Here is a 23,599-nt window from a genome sequence, read left to right on the forward strand (position 1 = left end):
TCTTGTTGCAACATTAATGAAATATGCACTATTTATAGAAGTGGTATTTAGTGCCATGTGGTTTTAGGTAGCTGCTCAGTTTCCATCTGGCCCTAGTACATGATTAATTTAATTTTAAAGGAAGATCAGAGATCAGAATGTTGTATTGGCATGGCTTCTAATGGCCTGCTCAAGTTTGTTGCCAACAGTCCAGGGGGAGAATTAGTTATAAAGGAAATATTGGCAAGTACGTGTTTCTAATTTAAGCATATGGGCAGCATTGTTTCTTGGCAGTATATTTCATGTTTCGTGAATTATTGAAATTTTTAAATTAGATGAAATAACCCAAATTAGGTTGCCATGAAGATGTAATTAAGGATGAAGGATTACTGAGAAAATTTACAAGGATGTTACCAGGGCCTGAGTTATAAGGAAAGATTGAATAGATTTGGACTTTATTCCTTAGGACATAGAAGATTGAAGGGAGATTTGACAGAGGATACAAAATTATGAAGGGTATAGATAGGGTAAAGCTTTTTCCACTGAGGTTGGTTGGGACTACAACTAGAGGTCATGGTTTAATGGCGAAATATGAAAAGTTTAAGAGGAACATGAGGGAAACATTTTCAATCAGAGGGTCATGAGGTGTGGAATGAGCTACCAGCACAAGTGGTGCATACAAGCTCAATTTCAACATTTAAGAGAAATTTGGACAGGTACATGGATGGTAGTGGTATGGAGGGCTATGGTCGTGTGCAGGTCGATGAGAGTAGGCAGTTTAAATGGTTTGACACAGACTGGATGGGTCAAAGAGCTTGTTGCTGTGCTGTACTTCTCTATGACTCTATATTGCCACTAATCTCGAGCAAAGCAATTTTCCAGCATCATGCCTTATAATACTGCAGTGCATGATATTTTTTCTGATGAATATATTTATATTAAGATGCTATTATCTCATGCTGACATTAATGCTTGTGCTCTCTACAGTGGCCTGATAGTTCCAGAGTTGCGTGGAAATGAGACTGTACCTGAAGTAGTTACCACATCAGGCTATGCATTACTGCACTTTTTTAGTGATGCTGCTTATAATTTAACTGGATTCAATATTTTTTATTCGTAAGTACAATTAATGTTCAGCATTTATATTTGAGCATATAGAGAAAATGGGGAATGTTTTAGTTTTCATATTTTGTCTTCAGATTGAGTAAATGTCAATCCAAAGTTTTAGTTGTAGCCTGAGTATTATGCTACTGGTTGAAGAGTGAGAATTAATGCATGTAACTTCAACCAGCATATTGTAACTAAAGTATCTGCTTGGCCTTTTTGTTGATGTGTAGAATTAAATAATTAAAATAGAATTATGGCTTGGGACTACGTTTTAAATGTTAATTCATGTTGGTTGTTAGATCTGAGCTTTTTCTGTTTGCCTCACCTGTGTCAATGTGTGTTCCTCTGTCAAGAGCAAGTTCAAGAATTTCATCTTTGAACCCCTTACCTGTCAGTACTTTCCTCCTTTTTTAAGATGCTCATTGACACCCATACCTTTTATCTCAGTACTATAGATTCAGTGCCAAATTCTGTTTTAACCTGCCTTGGACAAAATTTTGGAAAGTCATTGAGTATGCATATTTTAAAGTTTGAAGTAAATTTTATTATCAAAGTGCATATATGTTGCCATCTGCAACCCTGAGATTTCTTTTGGGCATATTCAACAAATCTATCGAATAGTAACTATAATAGGATCATTGAAAGATTGCAAGATTGCACAACTGGGGCATTCAACTAGAGTGCAAAAGGCAACAAACTGTGCAAATGCAGATACAAATAAATAGCAATATATAACGTGAACATTAGATGAAGAGTCCTTGAAAGTGAGTTTATTTGTTGTGGAAACATTTTAATGATGGGGCAAGGGAAGTTGAGTGAAGTTATCCCCTTTTGATCAAGAGCTTGATAGTTGGGGTGTAGTAAGAGTTGTTGAACCTAGTGGTCCTGAAGCTCTTGTACCCGTACCTGATGGCAGCAGTGAGAAGAGAGCATGAACTGTGTGCTTGGGATCCCTGATGATGGATGCTACTTTCCTATGACAGCATTCATGTAGATGTAGTAAGTGGTTGGGAGGGCTTGATTTGTGATGGACTGGGCCATATGTACTACTTATTGTTGTATTTACTGTTCAGGGCATTGGGGTCTCCATACCAGACTGTGATGCAGGCAGTCAGTATACTCTCCACTGCACACCAATGGAAGTTTGTTAAAGTTTTCAATGTTATGTCTTATCTCTGCAAGCTCCTAAGGAAGTAGAGGCGCTGCTGTGCTTTCTTTGGAGTTGCACTTATGCTGGTCCCAGGACAGATCCTTGAAATAGTAACAGCTAGGAATTTAAAGTTGCTAACTCTCTCCACCTCCGATCCTTCCAATGAGGACTGGCTCATGGACCTCTGGTTTCCCTCTCCTGAAGTCTACAATCAGTTCCTTGGTCTTACTGACAGTGAGTAAGAGGTTGTTATTATGACACCACTCAGTCAGATTTTCACTCTCCCTCCAATATGCTGATTCATCACCACCTTTGATTTGGCCCAAGACAGTGGTGTAAACAGCAAACTTGAATATGGCATTGGAGCTGTGCTTAGCCACACATTCATAAGTGTAAAGCAAACAGAGTGGGGGATTAGCACACAGCCTTGTGATGGGTAAAGGCAAAGAAATAGAACTTTATTTGATTAAGGTAATATAATACAAAGAAAATTCAGTACTAAAAAAGTCTTTTCTCCTAAGATTTTGGAGAGGGATCAAACAGTACAGAGATTTGCTCCAGGGCCCAACTCATCCATGCAAACCAGAGTGCCTACCTGAATTAGTCCCCATTTGCCTGCTTTTAGCTTGTATCCCTCTATATTTTTTCTTTCCCAAATGTTTTTTTTTATAATGCTGTACTTGTTACTTGCCTTTACCACTTCCTCTGCAGCTTGTTCCACATTCCACCACCATATGTGTGGGAAAACTTGCCTCTTGGGTCCCTTTTGAAATATAAAATATAAAGATGAATGATGGTATTATTTTCAAACATCCTGATGTTCTGAATCCTAGAGTTTTGAGGAAATGGTTATACAGAAAGGGAACTATTTGGGGTCAAATGAGAGCAGTTCCATAACATAGTTAAAGTCTTTGTTGTTAAATATCAGCAAAAGTAAATGCTGCCTTAAAAAAGACAGATGATACAGGCAAATCACATTTCATATTAAACAATATCCTTGTCATGCTGGAATGTGTAATTCCAAATTAGAATCAGGTTTATTATCACTGGCGCATGACGTGAAATTTGTTGTCATGTGGCAGCAGTACATTGCAACACATAATAAAAACTGTAAATTACAGTAAGAAATGTATATATTAACAAGTTAAATAAGTAGTGTAAAAAGAGAAGAAAGAAGTAGTGAGGTAGTGTTCATGGGTTTAATGTCCATTCAGAATTATAATGACAGAGGGGAAGATGTTGTTCCTGAGTCATTGAGCTTGTGTCTTCAGGCTTCTGTAAACCTTCCATGATGGTAGTAATGAGAAGAGAGCATGTCCTGGGTGATGAGGTTCCTTATTGATGGATGCTTCTGTTTTGAGACATTGCTCCTTGAAAACGACTTGGATGCTGGGGAAGCTACTGTCCCTGACAGAGCTGACTGAGTTCCCAACTTCCTTCAGCTTATTTCGAACCTGTGCAGTGTTTCGAACCCCCCCCCCCCACCCCCACCCCATACCAGATGGTGATGCATCCAGTTATAATGCTCTCCACGGTACATCTGTAAAAATTTATAAGTGTCATTTTGACATACCATATCTCCTCAAGCTCCTCATGAAATGTAGTTGCTGTTGTGCCTTCTTTGTAACTGCATCAATATGTTGGGCCCAGGATAGATCCTCAGAGATGTTGACATCCAGGGACTTGAAATTGTTCACTCCTTTCACTTATGATCCCTTGATGAGGACTGGTACGTGTTCCCTCAACTTACTCTTTTTTTTAATGGAGAATTTTATTGCAAAAAAGTCAACTTTAAAGCAAAGACCTAATTTGACATGGATAAATGTAATATTTGTGGGAGGCAGTTGCTCAGTTCAGTTAAGGGACAGTTCAAATGCTGATTAAAATATTGAGACCTGCTGTTTTCAAACTGTCGCGAAAGTTGGAATGTGCATTTGCATGAGAAATCCTCTTAAATTCAATGGCCTTCCATGCCAGTAATGGAAGTTAATTTCCCCTGCTGATGAGCTTGGCAGAAGGTCCCATAACCACAATACATTTGTTGATAATGTCTCTTTATTAAATTTGACTCATCTTTGGACAGATTGAACATGGTGTAATGCTTATTCAATTTTAGAAGTTTTATTTGGTATGAATCAGAACGTTATGGACTTGATTTCATTCCAGAAGTCACCACAAAATATACTTTTCGCTTTAGTACAGTAGTGGGGTAATGACAACTGCAGATTATCTTGTCGTTAATACTTTGTTTCACGATTAGTTTATCAGGCTGTGGGTTGAAATTCTAATCTAACCGCTTCTGCACAATATCTAGCCAACCCTTCAAACATACCATTGAATGTATTCTTTATTTCTTGATTAAAGTTGCCATTTTTCAGATGACCATTTTGATGATAATTGTTGGTTGGGGCTAAAAATTCACTTTTCCTTAGTTTGGTATAATTTTTTTTAAAAGCCAATTTTAGGAGACATAGTGGACCTAATTTTAATGTTTCATCTGAAAAATGGCATCCTTAATAGATATTTTATTGTACATTATAACTTCACCCAACAATCTTGTAACCTGGGTCAGAGTACAACCAGCTAGGTGATGGTGTTTGACTATTAAAAGATCACCATTTCCACAAACTACGCAGTTCATTGCACATTTTGAAATAACAACACCATGGGGCACCCAGGCAACTTTTGCTCTGAAATTGAAATATTACTATTGCTCAAATTGCTTTCATGAATTACAGAATCTCAGATTCAATAAGATGCCACAATATTTATTTTTATTAAAATATAATGGAGAAAAATTCCAGGGTTTAGTGAAAGCAAAAATGTTGCCCTTAAAGTAAACTTTATTTTAGAACTTGGTATCATTCCCAATGAAATATTTTCTGTTGATAGTTGCACGCAATCATCTTTGGAGAGTAGAATATTTTTTATGCAACATTGTCTTAAACCAGCTATGCACGTAACAGGTTGGAAGCTGTTTCTTTCTGCTGCAGCCTTCTCAAGGCTATTTTGGATTGAAATATTGACAATATGTCTATGGATGCAAGGGCTGTGAAACTTGGAATTTCTGAAAAGATGGAATTGTTTCACTGTTGGCATCCGTGAATAAAAACTTTTTTCTCAAGAATCTTGTAATTTGAGAAGCTCAGAATGAACTGTTCACAACCTTGGTTCCTCATGTGCAGCCCTTTCTCCTTTCGCTTTTTAATATAAAATGATTTACTTAATTACTTGCTGAAGCCTATCATGTCTACTGAGGCAAACAGTAATGCTAGAAAGTTTGCGAACCCTTTAGTATTTTCTCTATTTCTTCATAAATATGACTTAAAATGTGATCCAATCTTCACATAAGTCCTAAAACTAGATAAAAAGAACCTAATTAAATAACACAAAAAACATACTTGTTCATTTATTTATTTATTGAGAAAAGTGATCTAATATTACATGTATTTGTTAGAAAATGACCCGAAACACACCAGTCAGTCTTGTAAAGAATGGTTAAAGCAGAAGAAATTGTACATTTTGGAATGGTCGAGTCGAAGTCCTGACCTTAATCCAATAGGAATGTCATGGAAGGACCTAATGCAAGGAGTTCATGCAAGGAAGCCCACCAGAGTTGAAGCAGTTTTGTAAGGAGGAATGACCTATAATTCCTCCAAGCCGATGTGCAGAACTGATCAACGGTGACTGGAAATGTTTGGTTGAAGTAATTGCTGTGCAAGGGGGTGGGGGGGGGGGGGGAGGTCACACCATTTACTGAAAGCAAAGGTTCACATATTTTTTCCAATGAATGCATGTAATGTTGGATCATTTTTCTCAATAAATAAATGAAAAAGCATAATGTTTTCGTGTTTATTATTTAATTGGGTTCTCTTTATTTAGTTTTAGGACTTGCGTGAATATCCGACCACATTTTAGGTCATATTTATGCAGAATTAGAGAAAATCCTACAGGGTTCACAAACTTTCTAGCTCCACTGTAGGCTGTCGACAGAAGCTTGCTAGAGACCTCTGACCTGGGCCAGTCTTCAAGTTGTTCACTGGGATAAGATCTTTGGAGCTTCTGTTGACATTTCTTAAGTGTTGAGTTTTTACAGAATAGGGTTGCCAGCCTCATGCCCTTTTGCAGCTGGATTTGGGACTGTCCATGACAGTTATAATACTGCTCTTTATTGTTGAAAGGGACTATTTGTTAATATAGTTCCTGCGATGATACTATCATCCGTTTTTTGGGTTTGTTCTGGATTTTCATTGTTGTTAATGACATTGAATGTTCTACTCATGTATGCAATATCCTTGTAAATACCAGCCATTATCATCATTATGTGCTGTGTCGTATGACATTGACGATCTTGGTTCCATGATAAGATTGTTTTTGGCAAGTTTTTCTACAGAAGTGGTTTACCCTTGCCTCCTCCTGGGCAGTGTCTTTACAAGGTGGGTGACCCCAGCCATTATCAATACTCTTCAGAGATTGTCTGCCCTGGCATCAATGGTTGAATAACTAGGCCTTGTGATATGCACCAATTGGTCATACGTCCATCCACCATCTGCTCCCATGGCTTCATGTGACCCTGAATGGGGTGGGGGGGGGTGGGTAAGCAGGTGCTAGAGCTTTCCCATTGGTGACCTGCAGGCTAGCGGAGGGATGGAACGTCAAACACCTCCTTTGGTAGAGACGTATCTCCACCGCGCCACCCTAAATACAGGTATTTCTATATAAAAACAAATAACACGTGATTGTGGAAATGCTGAAGATGTGATGACAAGTCATCTATCTTGTAGCAGAGACTATGATGAAAAATAATACTTATTAGAATTCACAATATTTCAACTAGGAATCTGCTCAAGATCCTGTAAATAGGTTAAACATAGTCAAGGGTGTGTGAGCCATTTGTTTGTATGGGGGCTTTATAGATCCAAGGAAGAAAGATGGGAATAAGATCTATTTATTAGCAGGAATCATTGAAGAAGGAGTTAGATGTTTGTGGTACTAGAAGGATCAAGGTGTATAAAGAGAAAGCTGGAACAGGGTATTGAATTTGGATGATTAGACATTTTCAGAGTAAGCATGAAGAATTGAATGGATTACTTTGGCTCCTGATTTCCTCTATTTCAATAGTTGTAGAGGTTTTAAGTAGTCTTAAATTTTAAATTGTTTTTAATTTTGTGTTCTTTTGAATTCTGAATGTCTGGAACACTGATCCATCTAAGCTTCCTGGATTCACGGCTGCACAGTATTTGAAATGTTCCCACACTCATAGCCTTTGTCGTTGCGCAACTGGAATGAAGACAGGCAACAAAAAGATTACAAAACGTGACAGATTTTCTTTGTTGTACTGTATTTCATTATACCCTTCAATTAATAAATCCACACACATCCGTACCCTCCCTGACCAGTATATGGTCCCGAGGTTTGAAGACGCACTGGGCTGTCTTGAGTGGTGCAAAGTGGTTCAGTGTGCTGGGGGTCGGGGTGGGGTATTACTAGATCCCCATGAGGGAGGCTGACAAAGAGAAGATGGCATTTATATGTCCCCTGGGATTTTTCTAGTTCGAAAGGATGCCACAGGGCATATCGTGAGCCACTGCAATTTCCCAGCGGGTCATGGAGAAGACAGTGGGGGTATGAACTTGCTTGAGGTATTGGTGTATCTGGATGACTTCATAATGTATGGGTCCACCTTGGAAGAACATGAAGCGAGGCTACTGAAGGTGTTGGGCTGCCTGAAAGCTGAAGGGTTAAAACTTGTCCAGGGAACGTTTTAACCCTTCAGCTTTCAGGCCCCTCCAACCCCCCCTCCCATGCACAAGCAGCAGCAAGGTAATGATCCCCCCCCCCGACCAGCGAAAAGGCATCAGCACCTTCCACCGAGCACTCAAGCGTGCAGCAAAGCATCAATAAAGACACAGACTTGCAGTACCCCAAAAATTATTCGTTCACCCGGTAATTCAACATACCACAGGCTCTCTCTCTCTCTCTCCCCCAATAAAGAAAAAAGAAGTGTTCCCGTCTCACAGCGAGAGGGAAGACATAACAAACAATTCGCTGATTTATGATATTAAAGGTCTGTTGCATTGCTTTTTCTGAGCTCTGCACCTAGACAGTCGGCACCAAAAAGATGTAGTTCTCTGGACACACAACCCCCAGCAGCTAGCCCGCTGCTCCTGATGTTCCATGTTCTCTCGTGATGCTTCAGTCAGGGGCACCAGCCTAGAATCAGCATGTCCGCAGAGCCAAGTGTTACCTGTCCCGTGAGTTTCTCATGAGCATGATGTAATTATCTTGTGACGGGCGTGATGTAATTGGCTCATGATAGTGGGGTGATGTAATGTCATGTGATGGAATGTTCCCGCTGGTATAAAAGGGAGACCATAATTTGTTGCGTAGTTGTTTTGTTGGGAGTCACATTTGGTGGTTACGTAATTGTAGACGGAGGGAGAGAGAGAGTGAAGAGATACCAGCTTCGTGTGAACCCGAAGAATTGGGTAGGAATCAATGATGTTCTGTGTGTATCTAAGTGACTGACGTGAAGTGTGGTACGGACTTTTGGTTAACCCCTGCAAGGTCTCGGGTGTGTGTTGACCACCTCCAGCGAAAGGTCAGTTACTTTGAGAAATCTTATTCTTTGGGATCTTCGGAAAAGGCAGTTATCGGCTGGGATCTGTGTTTTTTCTTCAAGGCTTGGCTCATCGCTGGTTTAGGAAGTCTCTCAATTGTTTCATAAATCACTTGGACTTTTTAAATTACCACTTTAAGACTGTGCTTAAATAAGCTCTGTTAAGAATTTTCTCTAAGTTTGACTGTTTGATAGCTATAGACACCTAACACAGTTAACTTTCGTTTAAGTTAATCATTTGTTTACTTTTCAATGTTTTTGAGTAGAGGTTAATAAATGTTCAATGTATGTGTATAAAAACACAACTCAATTTCATATCTATTTCTGCTGGTGCGTATCACAAGGAAACCCGGAACCCGGAACCCTGAAGGCACTGTTGTCTTCCGGGCCGTGTCCTTGGAATATCAAAAGCCGGCGGTCATGAGGCTCTGAGAGCAGGACCCTTTCCCGCAAAGAACCAATGTCAGAATGTAACTCCAGGTCAGGGTCTTTAAAAGAACCCCCTGCACCCTGAAAAGGGAAAAAAAGAGATATCGAAGATAGAAATAGAGCTGTTTCCAAAGATGCAAGCAAAGAGTCGCCATTTAGCGCTATCTTGACTTCATTGTTTAGACATATTAGCTGCAAGGTTTCAGGATGAATCTTCTGAGGTCTGTGATCCCTTGAGGCTCGCACTGAATTATGAGAGAATTCTTGAAAGCAGAAGGCCAGCATGGTTGGTTCTCTATTCCCAAACCATACCATTTGGGAAGCAAGGGCAGATAGTGCAATCTGATCCAAAAGATCTTTGCAGTGCTTCTCACAAGTGCCATGATACTACAATGAGTGATGATAGTGGTTTGTATTTTGTTATACTGTTGTATTGTTTTTAGATTTTTTAAAATGTTTTATTCTTTTTAAAGGATTAATTCCTGCCCAAACAATTGCTCAGGCCATGGTAAATGTGTTACTGGAAGTACTATTGGTCGGGTGTTTTGTGACTGTGATAAATATTGGAAGGGGGAAGCCTGTGACATTCCATATTGCAAGGACAACTGTGGGAGCCCAGATCATGGATACTGTGACTTAACTGGAGAAAAACTCTGTGTTTGTAATGATAGCTGGCAAGGTAAGTTATTTGATTTTATAGCAATATTAATATAAAATGTGTGATCATGGGAACAGTATTGTTTGTTCTAAATGAGAGCACCTTTAATCTTTGAAGTTTATTACAACTCTTCCAATTGCTTTATTGATAAGTTGTTTGTTATAGTCTCATACTGAGATACAGCAAAAAGAAACTTTGTTTTGCATGCCATCCATACAGAGAATTTCAAAACATAGATAGTACAAAGGGAAAGGCAATAACAGAATGCAGAATATAGTGTTTCATGTAAAGCAATTGCAGTGCAGGAAAGGAAATGAGATGCAATGACATGACAGGGTAGATAACAGTTCAACTTTATCACACAAGAAGTCCATTCAAGATTCTTATACCAGTGGTACAGAAGTTGTCCTTGAGCCGGATGGTTGTGTTTTGTACTTCATGCCCAATGGAAGGGGGGGGGGGGGGTGGGGAAGAAGAGAGAATGACCGTGGTGTGAGGAGTCTTTGGTTATGTTCACTCCTTTTCCAATGATGAGATTTGCCATTAATTCTAAATTTATCCTTAAAACTTTTAAGTGCCTTTATACTTCTAAATTAAACTACCACACGACATGCTTTATTATGGATAACCATCATGAAACCAATGTAACCAATTTAGTGCACTGTGATGAGCAGATATTTGTTTGCTGTAATCTGACATCCAATAACTATTTTGAATGGAGTGGTCTAGAACATAACAGCATCACATTTGTGACATTATGACAAATGCTTGAGGATTAGAGCCATGCTGAGGAGATGCAGCTGGGGCAAATTTTTGGAAGGTCCCTGTAGTAGTGACAGAAACTCTAAACACATATTTTAAAAAGTACTAGAAAAAGTGCTCACAGATGCTGTAACGTACAAGGCTGGATCCCATAATAGTACGTGGCCACATCACAATTCTTTACCTATTGTGGAACAGTTGGCCAGTTGGCGACCTTGTCTGATCTCCTTTTAAAAGATGTCTGTAGCTTCTCAGCTGCACCATGTTCCCCCCATTTTTCTTTTATCTTCCTATTTATTCTGTTTTCTTGTAATTTATTATAATTCTTTAACCTGATTCAGTTACCAAGTCATTAATCTATTTATCCAGTTTCTTGCTGTTTCAGCAGTTGGAGATAGGCAGCTGGTCTAGTTGATCAACAAGATTCCCAATGTTTTACTACAAATTGTCCCATTCCTCTAAATTCTACAGTAGCTTAATGATTAGTGTGATGCTAATACAGCTCGGGGTATCAGTCTGGAGTGGAATTCCATTGTCATCTGTAAGGAGTCTGTACGTCCTTCCCATAGAATATGTGTGTTTTCTCCAGCTGTCCGGTTTCATCCAACAGTTCAAATATATACTGGTTGGTACGTTAATTGGTCATTGTAAATTGTCCTATGATTAGGCTAGGCTGAAACTGAGGATTGTCAGTGGTTGTTGGAATAGATGAAATCCTGTCTATTTGACAAATATGAAGTATACATTGTCCATATCATTTGAACATAAAAATTATTGCCATGGTAGGATAGCAGTTAGTGCGACGCTGTTACAGTCAGAATTCAAAGTTCAATTTCGACATAATCTGTAAGGAGTCTACGTCCTCCCTGTAGAATGTATGGGCTTTCTCTCGGTGCTCTAGTTCCTTCTGACAGTCTAAAGATGTAGGTTAATTAGTCATTGTAAATTGGGTTGGGGTTAAAAGCTGGGGTAGCTGGGTGGTGTGGTTCAAAGGGCTGGAAAGGCCTATTCTGCGTTTTTTAAAATTAAGTGCAATCGTGAACAATAGCCAGATCAGAAATGCTGATCAAGTCAACTAGATTCCCAAAGAGAACTCTGATAGGCCAATCTGATGGTTCACTGTTGCTCAGCGATAGAACACAAAGAAATCATATGTACAATTAAGAAACATTAAAAAATAGTCAAAATACTGGAATCAGGATGATCGTGATGAAGTCTGCTGGAGAGAGACATTTATACACATGCTGTCCTCCATAATTCAAAGAGATTGAAGGATAAGGTTGCAGGATGATGAAACGTGGCAGGAGCACTTGGAACTAAAAACTAATCCCTACCGGGAGAAAACAACCCCTGTTCTTCTGCACTGTTCTCCAGCAGTTTAAGGACTAAGTCCAGTCAGAACATAACTCACAAATGCTCTTGAAATTCAGGTATTAACCCAACCAACCAACAACCAAGTATTGCCATCCTGGTCCCCTTCATGATAGCTTATGAAGAAGCATGTGACTTCTCACTCAGAGATGATAGGTATTTGTGCACTCGACTCTTGAAGGCTTGGACCCCATCGCCGTAGATGTTTCCAACCACAGCATCTGGAACGCTGTTCCAGATTTGGATAGCACAGTGAAGGAAGCTTCTATCCAGTGTGTAGGTTCTGGCATCAGGCATAGAAACAGCATGAGCAGGCGTAGATAATACGCTGTATCTCTAAATAATTAAAAATAAAATACTAGTAGATCTAGCTCAAAAACTGGTTCCCTTTTGATCCCTTTCTGACTCAACTGGTGAACCTCATGCTAGGAAATATAATTTTTATGTGATTAATTTTTATTTGCTTAGTTATATTTTCTCTTTGCTGCAGGAGTGGGAGGACAGGGTTCTATATTGTCTCTTCCTGTTTGGTAATGAGGATTTCATTATTTTTGTATTCTAAAGGGTAAATGCACCATCGTGTGGTCATTGGCATCTATAACAGAATGTGTCTTACATAAATTGTCTATCAACTTCCTTCAGTTATTATTAATGTTCTATTGGACCAATTGACATATATTACGTGTGCTTGGTCAAAATACCCATATTAACATTTTCAATAAAACCATTATTTGATTGTTCCGTATTTGACATTGAGAGAGATTTTGTTTTTACTAAGATGATAAAGGCAGAATATGGAGTGGAGACTGTCTTGGTGATTACTGGCCTTAGGAATTTTTTTAAAAAGAAGTGAAACAGATAATTTGAAAGCAAAAGGTTTGTTGATGAAAGCACGTAAGGTTGGGCAGCATCTGTGAATTAAGTTAATGTTTCAGGTCAGTGCTTGTTAGAACTGAAAAGTTTTTAGGATCAGTTTATAAGAAAAGGTCAGGGAGAGTAAAAGCGTTCATTTGGGTGGAAATTGAGAAGCGATTGAATAGTGCAAGTGATAGTGACCTGAAACTTGATGGTTAGGGCCAGTGAATAGCAAAAGGTATCTAGTTGAAGTGTAACAAATATGATACTCCCAGGAAAAACTGAATGTTGGAAATGAGAAATACCAGGAAGGAAGGACTGATTATCTAAAATTTGTCATTTAATTTGGAAGGCTCAGTATTCCTAATTGGATGATCTGCTGTTTCTTGAGCATGCTTTAAATTTCATTCGAACAGTATATGAGGCCAAAGTTGGAGGTGGAAGAAGAACTGAGGTGACTTAATCACCAATGTACACTGAATGGAGATGATCTGCAAAATTGTTATCCAATCGGCATTTTGCTTATCCATTTCTAAGAAGACCACGTCATGAGCATTGAATGGAGTCCACTCATTTGGAACAAGTACAAATAAATTATTGCTCCACATCATGTTGTGGGAAAGGTGGAGTTCAAAGCACAATTCGAGAGGGTGTTGGTGAAGCTGGAAGACTGAGCAATGATGCCATGGAGGAAGTGATTTCTTCAGCGTGGTAAAGAGTTAAATGATGTACTTGATGCAAAAGTTGGAAGTGCTGTTGGCAGAATGGTTGCGGAGGGAACGGGGAATATGGAAAGGAACACTTTGAAGGAACCTAGGTGGGAGGAAATCTAATTTAAAAAGCATATTAGAGTTTCTTGGTTTGTTGTGGGTAGCAATCGCTATTGTAACACCTGCAAGAGGGAATGAAAGAGAAAATACAAAGTTAGATCAAGATCGAGCAGGTGGTTGTTTATCTCTCTTTTGTCATCATCAGCACAGACTTTTTTTTGCAAGCATGTAAAGAAATTGTATGCACTTTATGTTGAGACAGATGAACCTGAGTGTTCACGCCTCTTTGCCTGCTCATAGCCTCTTGCTCATTTAGGCAACACACACAAAATGATGGAGGAACTCAGCAGGTCAGGTAGGACCTATGGAAAAATGCACAGTCGACATTTTGGGCCAAAACCCTTTGGTAACACTGGAGAAAAAAAAAGGCTGAGAAGTAGATATGAAAAAAGTGATGATGTTGCCTGGCCCGCTGAACTCAGAAAATGCCTGGACATGTTTTGCTCCAAATACTAATCTTGATTAGTTTGAAATTCTTGACTTTTTTTTCTATATATTTAGTTTAAATCCTTTCAAGGCTATGTTATTAGCAGTATCAGTTTTGTTTATCCAGTCCCATGTCTCTGTCCATGAACTTGCAGTAACTTAGACTTATGAAACCTCTTCATCATCTGATTCATTGTACATTGAAATATCCAGACTGTTTTCTGAAGACTTAACCAGTACGTGATGCTAATAATAATTATGAAATTAGCTAAACTTGAAATCTAATAATTGTGAATACTTGACATACAGGGGCATGCAAAAGTTTGGGCACCCCTGGTCAAAATTTCTGTTACTGTGCATAGCTAAGTGAGTAGAAGATGACCTGATTTCCAAAAGGCATAAAGTTAAAGATGACACATTTCTTTAATACTTTAAGCAAGATTACTTTTTTTTCCATCTTTTACATTTTCAAAATAACAAAAAAGGAAAAAGGCCCGAAGCAAAAGTTTGGGCACCCTGCATGGTCAGTACTTAGTAACACCCCCTTTGGCAAGTATCACAGCTTGTAAATGCTTTCTGTAGCCAGCTAAGAGTCTTTCAATTCTTGTTTGGGGGATTTTCACCCATTCTTCCTTGCAAAAGGCTTCTAGTTCTGTGAGATTCTTGGGCCGTCTTGCATTCATTGCTCTTTTGAGGTTTTCGATGATGTTTAGGTCGGGGGACTATGAGGGCCATGGCAAAACCTTCAGCTTGCGCCTCTTGAGGTAGTCCATTGTGGATTTTGAGCTGTGTTTAGGATCATTATTCTGCTGTAGAAGCCATCTTCTTTTCATCTTCAGCTTTTTTTTACAGACGGTGTGATGTTTGCTTCCAGAATTTGCTGGTATTTAATTGAATTAATTTTTCCCTCTACTAGTGACATGTTCCCTGTGCCTTCTTATAGCCTTCTCCTGCTTTGTGGGCATCATTTATTTTAATTTTCAGAGTGCAAGGCAGCTGTTTAGAGGAGCCCATGGCTGCTGATTGTTGGGACAAGGTTTGAGGAGTCAGGGTATTTATAAAGCTTTGAAATTTGCATCACCTTGCCTTTCCTAACGATGACTGTGAACAAGCCATAGCCCTAACAAGCTAATTAAGGTCTGAGACCTTGGTAAAAGTTACCTGAGAGCTCAAATCTCTCGGGGTGCCCAAACTTTTGCATGCTGCTGCTTTCTTTTTTTTTCCCCACTCTAAACTTGTACAAAACAAAAATAATACATTAATCTTGCTTAAAATGTTGAAAAGAATGTTTCATCTTTAACTTTATGACTTTTGGAGATCAGTTCATCTTCCACTCACTTAACTATTCACAGTAACAGAAATTTTGACCAGGGATGCCCAAACATTTGCATGCCACTGTCATATATCATTGTTATCTGCCTGAACTATATCAGCAGGTTTGCTTTTTTTCCCTCTCCACTGATGTCTTCAGTCATATCTGTCCCTTTAAATGTGGAGCAGACAATATTTGCTACAGTTGGTGGAAACCGTTTTCACTGTTTGCCTTTATCTATCAGAGAGGCCTCTGTTGGTCAGGGTCAATCAGGGATGGTGTGTTCTAGCTGCTGTGTGATATGCAAGGCTAGCAGTACAATATGGAGAGCAAGCTGTTGCCCATGTAGCAAGCTCCCCCTCTCCACGCATCTAATGAACCCAAAGGAACAGCAGTGACCGATACAGTTTGACACCAGCGGTATCGCAGGAATTACCAGTCAGAGATGAACTCAACATAGGACTGCCTTAGGGGCTTCAGCTCCGGATTTCAGGGTTTATCTCTCAGGGTTTCCTTCGAAGCATTTCTCATGGGTGGGTATAGTCGCAAGGCAATGGAGGTTTGAGATCAGAGTTTTCCTTCTCTTGGATGAGCTGCCAACCACGGCTGAGAGCTCCATTTGCCTGTAGTGTCTGGTCTGGGTGAGTGAAGAGATAATTGATCAGAGTTATAGGAAAGTAGTCGCCCAGAAGTTGCAGGGTGTGAGTAGCTGGGTGACTGGAGGAGAAATGGAAATGTGAATAGGCAGATAGCGTAGAGCACCCCTGTGACTATTCTCCTCAATAATAAATATACCAATTTGGATACTGTTGTGGGGGATGACCTCCCAGGGGAATGACACAGAGACCAGATTACTGGCGCTGAGCATAGGTCCGTGGTGCAGAGGGAAAGAGGGAAAAGAGGGGAGTGATAGTGATAGGGGACTCAATAGTCTGGGGAACAGACAGGAGATTCTGTGTATGTGAACAGGACACCCGAATGGTACGTCGCTTCCCTGGTGCCAGGATCAGAGACGTCTCGGATCGTGTCGACAATATTTTGGAGAGGGAGAGAAAGCAGCCAGATGTCTTGGTACATATTGGTATCACTGACATGGGAAGGAAGAGCAAAGAGGTCCTGAAAAGAGAATTTAGAGAGCTAGATAGAAAGTGGAGAAGCAGGACCTCCCAGGTAGTAATTACTGGATTGCTGCCTGTGCCATGTACAAGTCAGGTAGAAACAGGATGATTTGTCAGATCAATGTGTGGCTGAGAAGCTGGTGCAGGGGGCAGGGCTTCAGGTTCTTGCATCATTGGGATCTCTTCTGGGGAAGGTATGACCTGTTCAAAAGTGATGGGTTGCACTTGAACCCGAGGGGCACCAAAATTTTTGTGGGCAGGTTTGTTAGAGCTGTAGGAGAAGGTTTAAACAAATTTGGCAGTGGGGTAGGAAACAGAGTAAAGGAACTCAGGACAGGATGGGTGGTAAAAAAGCAAAGATAGTATGCAGTCAGACTGTCAGGAAGGGTAGGTAGATGATAGGACATTATTGCAGCCAGCAGGGTGAGTATCTGTGTATTAGGGATGTAGAATCAAAAAGGGTAGCAAATACAGTACTCAAAGTGTTATATCTTAATGCACGGAGTATAAGAAATAAGGTGGATAATCTTGTGGCACTATTACAGATTGTCAGGTGTGATACTGTGGTCATCAATGAATCGTGGCTGAAGGTTGGTTGTAGTTGGAAGCTAAATGTCCAAGGCTACACGTTGTATCGCAGGGATAGTAAGATAGACAGAGAAGGTGGTGTGGCCCTGCTGGTAAAGAATGGCATCAAATCAGTGTAAGTCTGTGACATAGGATTTGAAGATGTTGAATTATTGTAGGTGAGTTCAGAAACCGCAAGGGTAAAAAACCCTGATGATAGTTATCTGCAGGCCTCCCAACAGTAACTGGGATGTGGACCATACATTACAACAGAAAATAGAAAAGGTGTGTCAAAAGGGCAATGTTATGATAGCCATGGGAGATTTCAACATGCAGGTCAATCTGGAAAATCAGGTTGGAAATGGATCTCAAGAGAGTGAGTTTGTTGAATGCCTATGACATGGCTTTTTAGAGCATTTGTTGTTGAGCCTACTAGGGGATCAGCTATACTGGATTGAGTGTTATTTAATGAACCGGAGGTGATTAGGGAGCTTAAGGTAAAAGAACTCTTCGGAGGCAGTGATCACAATATGATTGAGTTCAACTTGAAATTTGATAGGGAGAAAGTAAAGTCTGACGTAGCAGTATTTCAGTGGAGTAAAAGAGATTACAGAGGTATGAGAGAGGAGTTGGCTAAAATAAATTGGAAGGAGATGTTGGCAGGGATGACAGCAGAGCAGAAGTGGTGTGAGTTACTGAGAAAAATGAGGAAGGTGCAGGATAGATGCAATCCAAAAATGAAGAAATACTCAAATGGCAGAATAGTACAACCATGGCTGACAAGGGAAGTCAAAGCTGATGTAAAAGCAAAAGAGACGGCATACAACAAAGCAAAAATTAGTGAGAAGGCAGAGGATTGGGAAGTTTTTAAAACCCAACAGAGAGCAACTAAAGGAATCATTAGGAGGGAAAAGATGAAATATTTTGCTTGCTTGATAGCAAGCAAGCAAACTATCAAAGTGGATAGTAAAAGCTTTTTGAAATATGTAATAATGAGAGATGAAAGTGATGCTGGAGAAATAATAATGAGGGCCAAGAAGACGGCAGCTGAACTAAATGAATATTTTGCATCAGTCTTCACTGTGGAAGACACTAGCAGAGTGCCAGATGTTGAAGAATATGAGGGAAGAGAAGTTAGTGTAGTCACTATTACAAGGGAGAAGGTGATCAGAAAGCTGAAAGACTTAAGTTACCCAGACCAGATGAGCTGCACCCTAAGGTTCTGAAAGAGGTAGCGGTAGAGATTGAAGGGGTATTAGTAATGATGTTTCAAATATTATTGGACTCTGGCATGGTGCCAGAGGACTAGAACATTGCAAATGTCACACCACTCTCTAAGGAAAGAAGGCAGCAGAAAGGAAATTATAGACCAGTTAGCCTGACCTCAGTGGTTGGGAAGTTGTTGGAATCAATAGATTATGGAGTACTTGGTGACACATGACAAGATAGGACAAAGCCAACATGGTTTCCTTAAGGGAAAATCTTGCCTGATGAACCTGTTGGAATTCTTTGAGGAGATTACAAGTAGGATAGCTAAAGGGGATGCAGTGGATGTTGTATATTTGTACTTTCAAGAGGCCTTTGACAAGATGGCACACATGAGGCTGCTTATCAAGTTAAGAGCACATGGGATTACAAGAAGGTTATTGGTATGGCTAGAGCATTGGCTGATTAGGAGGCAGTGAGTGGGAATAAAAGAATCATTTTCTGTTTGGCTGCCAGTAACTAGTGGTGTTCTGCAGGGGTTGGTATTGGGACTGCTTCTTTTTATGTTGTATGTCAATGATTTTGATGATGAAATAGTTGCTTTGGTGCCAGGTTTGCAGATGATACAAAGACTGGTGGAGGAGTGGGTGTGTTGAGGAAACAGGAAGGCTGCAGAAGGACTTAGACAGATTAGGAGAATGGGCAAGAAAGTGGCAAATGAAATACAATGTTGGAAAATGCATGGTCAAGCACTTTGGTAGTAGAAGTAAATGTGCAGACTATTTACTAAATGAGGAGAAAATCCAAAAACCTGAGATGCAAAGGGACTTGGGAGTCCTTGTGCAGACACCCTAAAGGTTAACTTGCAGGTAGAGTTGGTGGTGAGGAAAGCAAATGCGATGTTATGATTCATTTCAAGGGGTCTAGAATACAAGAGTAGGAATGTGATGCTGAGGCTTTATAAAGCATTAGAAATGTCTCACCTTGAGTATTGTGAACAGTTTTGGGCCCCTCATCTAAGAAAAGAAAGGCTGGTATTGGAGAGGTTTCAAAAGATTCTGGGAATGAAAGGGTTATCATTGATAGCTCTGGGTCTGTACTCGCTGGAATTTAGAAGGATGAGGGGGGAATCTCATTGAATCCTTTTGAATGTTGAAAGGCCTAGACAGAGTAGATGTGGAAAGGATGTTTCCCATGCTGGGGAAATCTAAGACAAGAAGGCACAGGGTCAGGATAGAGGGCTGTCCATTTAAAACAGGGATGCGGAGAAATTTCTTTAGCCAGAGGGTGGTGAATTTGTGGAATTTATTACCACAGGCAGCTGGTGGAGGCCAGACCGTTGGGTGTATTTAAAACAGAGTTTGATACGTTCTTGATTGGAAATGGCATCAAAAGTTATGGGGAGAAAAGGATTAGCCATGATTGAATGGTGGAGCAGACTTGAAAGGCCAAATAGCCTCATTCTGCTCCAATGTGTTTTGGTCTTATGGTTTATTGTCTTTTAAGGTCCTTATGGTTTTAGGATGCCAGTTACCCGCCTTTGCCCCTTCTCCTGTCAGTAGCTAAACCACACATGAAGTCTAGGAGCTAGACTTGGTTGTCAGAGGCTATTTGACATGCATGTCATTGGAAACATTTAATAGTTAGTGGGAATTTATCCTCATTACCACTCCTGGCTATAACAACATTAAGGAGCAAAACCTCATCTATAAATCTTGCTGATCAGGGAATCTTGGTAATCACATGGAGCAACTTCACTTAGAGAGCATCATTTTTTCAGCATATTACACAAGACCTACCAACTCTGTGCATCATTCTTTCCATAAGGGTTGATAGCAAGATATTGACTGGTTCTTCCAAACCTTGAGATTAAAATGCAGTTTCAGGTCACATGGAAAACTAATTGATCTTTTGGTGAGTATTGTTGGGTAGTAGAAAGTAGCATGAAAGTGCATGAATAATTAATCACAGATTTGACACCTTATTGTACTTTGCAAGGTTATGTGTAGTGTTTTTGGTTCAGTCATGTGCTTTGCAATGGGTATACTTCAACTTGTTTTATACTGAGTGTTCGGTGTTCAAATGTGTCTTTTGCAGATACAGATTCTGCTAACTGTGCTCGTGTTTAATTTATTTTACAGTGAATGATTATTATCCTAATCAATAAATATAATATCATGTAATCATGCATTGAATATATTTTGAAAATGAGTGATTTGGGGTGCCTTTTTTGTACTTTCAACTTGTTTGCCTGCTTTTGAATTATCTGTCTTGCGTTGGAACGTTTAATACGATAGTTCTGTTTGACTGTGTTCCAGGACCAGATTGCTCTTTACCTGTCCCATCTTCAGAATCCTACTGGGTACTACCAAATATCAAACCTTTCAGTCCCAGTGTGAGCCGTGCATCCCACAAAGCTGTTGTATATGGGAAATTTATGTGGGTAATTGGTGGATATACCTTCAATTATACTTCATCACAGATGGTTCTGAAGTAAGTATGCCTGTAGTTTGCTGTTTGTTGTCTTGTGACATGACATGGAATGTTACATGTTTTCTAAAAATTCAAACCACTTGAGGCTTCAATGATTTGTTGATCTACAAGTTGTTGTAATTGAACAACTTGAGAAATTTGGCAGGAATGTCAAGCCATAAATGTTGATTTTGTTCAACAAGGTTTTACTAATAAATTCACTAAATGTAAATTGTCTCTATTTTGTATAGTTAGCATGCTTGAAAATTCAGAGAGCTTGTTAGGTTTAGTGTAGCAGTCAGTGCAGTGTTATTACAGCTCTGGGTGTTCTGGAGTTTGGAGTTCAATACTGGTGCATTTCTGTAATGAGTCTCTGTATGTCAAGATCTCTGAGTATCTAACCTGGTCCCAACTTATTAATGCAGTCATAAAGAAGGCAAGACAGCGGCTATACTTTATTAGGAGTTTGAAGCAATTTGGCCTGTCAACAAATACACTCAAAAACTTCTATAGTTGTACCATGGAGAGAACATTTTGACAGGCTGCATCACAGTCTGGTATGGAGGGACTACTGCACAGCACCGAAAAAAGCTGCAGAAGGTTGTAAATCTAGTCAGCTCCATCTTGGGCACTAGCTTACAAAGTACCCAGGACATCTTTAGGGAGTGGTGTCTCAGAAAGGCAGTGACCATTACTAAAGACCTCCAGCACCCGGGGCATGCACTTTTCTCACTGTTACCATCAGGTAGGAGATACAGAAGCCTGAAGGCACACACTCAGCGATTCAGGAACAGCTTCTTCCCCTCTGCCATCCGATTCCTAAATGGACTTTGAAGCTTTGGACACTACCTCACTTTTTTTAATATACAGTATTTCTGTTTTTGCACATTTTTAAATAATCTATTCAATATAAGTTAATTGTTTTACTTATTTATTATTTATTTTATTTATTTTTATTATTATTTTCTCTCTCTGCTAGATTATGTATTACATTGAACTGCTGCTGCTAAGTTAACAAATTTCACGTCACATGCCGGTGATAATAAACCTGATTCTGATTCTCTTTCCCATAGAATGTGTCGGTTTCCCTTGGTGCTCTGGTTTCCTCCCATATTCCAAAGACATACTAGCTAGGTTAATTGGTCATTGTAAATTGTTCCGTGATTAGGCTAGGGTTAATTAGGATTGTGGGGTTACTGTGCTAGCATGGCTTGAAGGGCCAGAATGGCCTATTTATGTATTAAATAAATGTAATACTTATGTAATAAATGTAATACTTATGCATTAAACAAATAAATAAATAAATAAATAAAAACAAGTTAATGAGACAAGACCCATGCAGTGTTTGAATTCTTACTTTTGCAGTGGAGTCAGTTAAAGCCTCGTTAATTAATCCATTTTGTTTGCAAATCATGACTTTTCAGGGCAATTCACTTCTACTTTGGTAAAGGTAAGTCTGTCTGAAATCAGAATCTTGAACAGTTTCTTATTCGGACTAAATTCCACATGGCTGTGTTGTCTTTGAGGAGCGTCAGAATACTTGTAATAAGTAACAGTGCCATCTATTCATTGTTTCAAGCAAAGGTGACTTGAGTAATTCTGATACTTATGATATCTTAGGCTAAAAGGAAACTCATGCCCCCTTTGCTACAGCACTAATTAACTCTGATTTTGGATAGTAGGATGTGTTCCGGTCTTAGATTGCACATGACTTTTTTAAACATTTCAAATATATATCATGAGAATGACTAAACGGCATTTTACTTTGACAACTAGCAGAATCTCTTACCAAGTTATGCTGATGATACTGACTCCCAAGTAGATAGAGCTACTTGGGTCCCTGTTGTGTGTTCAACATCTGTAGACAATGAAAAATGGCAGTGTTTTGACTGTGGACCAGTCTGTTGTTACTCAAATCCAGGTTTTGCACATAAACTTTTAAATACCAGTTTCTAGATTATTTCATAAATTAAATCTGATTGAGCAGTCCTTCATCCTTGCCCTGTGTAGAGACCTTGTGGTCAGTGTTTCAGCTAAATTCTTGAAGGAAATGACAATCTTTAACCTCACTTGGTTTTGTACATCATGTCGAAATACCAAGCAGCAAAAAGACAAAGACTATTATTTTTACACTGTTTATCCTAAGTGATATATGCTTGCAGGAAATTATCTGTAACACTGCACAAGCACAAACAATATTCCTATTTTTGACCTGAAGCTGTTAAACTTTATACCTGTAAAAACCTAGCAAGAATTGAAAAAGCATGTGACACTGGGTCATTGATGGGTGATAGGAAGCAATGGAGATCTCTCTCATCAGCTTTTAATGGATCGACAGACACATATGAGTGTAAATGAACAAAATATGGACAGGAGTGAATTGTTGGTTGTGGATTTAAATTTACAAACTGGGGCAGGGCTGGCAAGCGCTATTGATGAATACTAGTGTGGTCGAAGGCTTGGGGACCCTCATGTCAACAAATTCCCCCAGCTCAGCAGGTTTTGAGAATTGAGGTCCATTCAACACCCAACCCCTTGGTTCTCGAGTGGGCAAGTCCAAAGTTCAATGCTTGGAGTGTGTGAGCTTCCTTCATTTGCGAGTCCTGGGGTCATATGAAGATTGAAGCCTGAAGGTCAATCAGAAGTCTGAATGTTGAGGCTTGATATCTGCAAGTCCACAGGAAAATTTTGAGGCCTGATCTCTGCGAGTCTGCTGGAAATATGGAGGCAGCCTGTGT

At 39.6% G+C, this 23,599-nt stretch overlaps 1 protein-coding gene across 4 annotated transcripts in view; it reads left to right on the forward strand.

Moving 5' to 3' along the window:
- The window catches only part of atrnl1b (attractin-like 1b), a 984,325-nt gene that overhangs the window by 134,543 nt on the left and 826,183 nt on the right, over positions 1-23,599 (forward strand). For all 4 annotated transcript variants that reach the window (XM_073027830.1, XM_073027828.1, XM_073027827.1 and 1 more), the window contains exons 4-6: positions 967-1,095; positions 9,758-9,963; positions 20,708-20,882. In XM_073027830.1, coding sequence (XP_072883931.1) covers positions 967-1,095; positions 9,758-9,963; positions 20,708-20,882 — 510 coding nt within the window. The remainder of the gene's footprint in view (positions 1-966; positions 1,096-9,757; positions 9,964-20,707; positions 20,883-23,599) is intronic.

This window comes from Hemitrygon akajei, chromosome 23, assembly GCF_048418815.1.
Source record: "Hemitrygon akajei chromosome 23, sHemAka1.3, whole genome shotgun sequence".
Lineage (NCBI taxonomy): Eukaryota > Metazoa > Chordata > Chondrichthyes > Myliobatiformes > Dasyatidae > Hemitrygon > Hemitrygon akajei.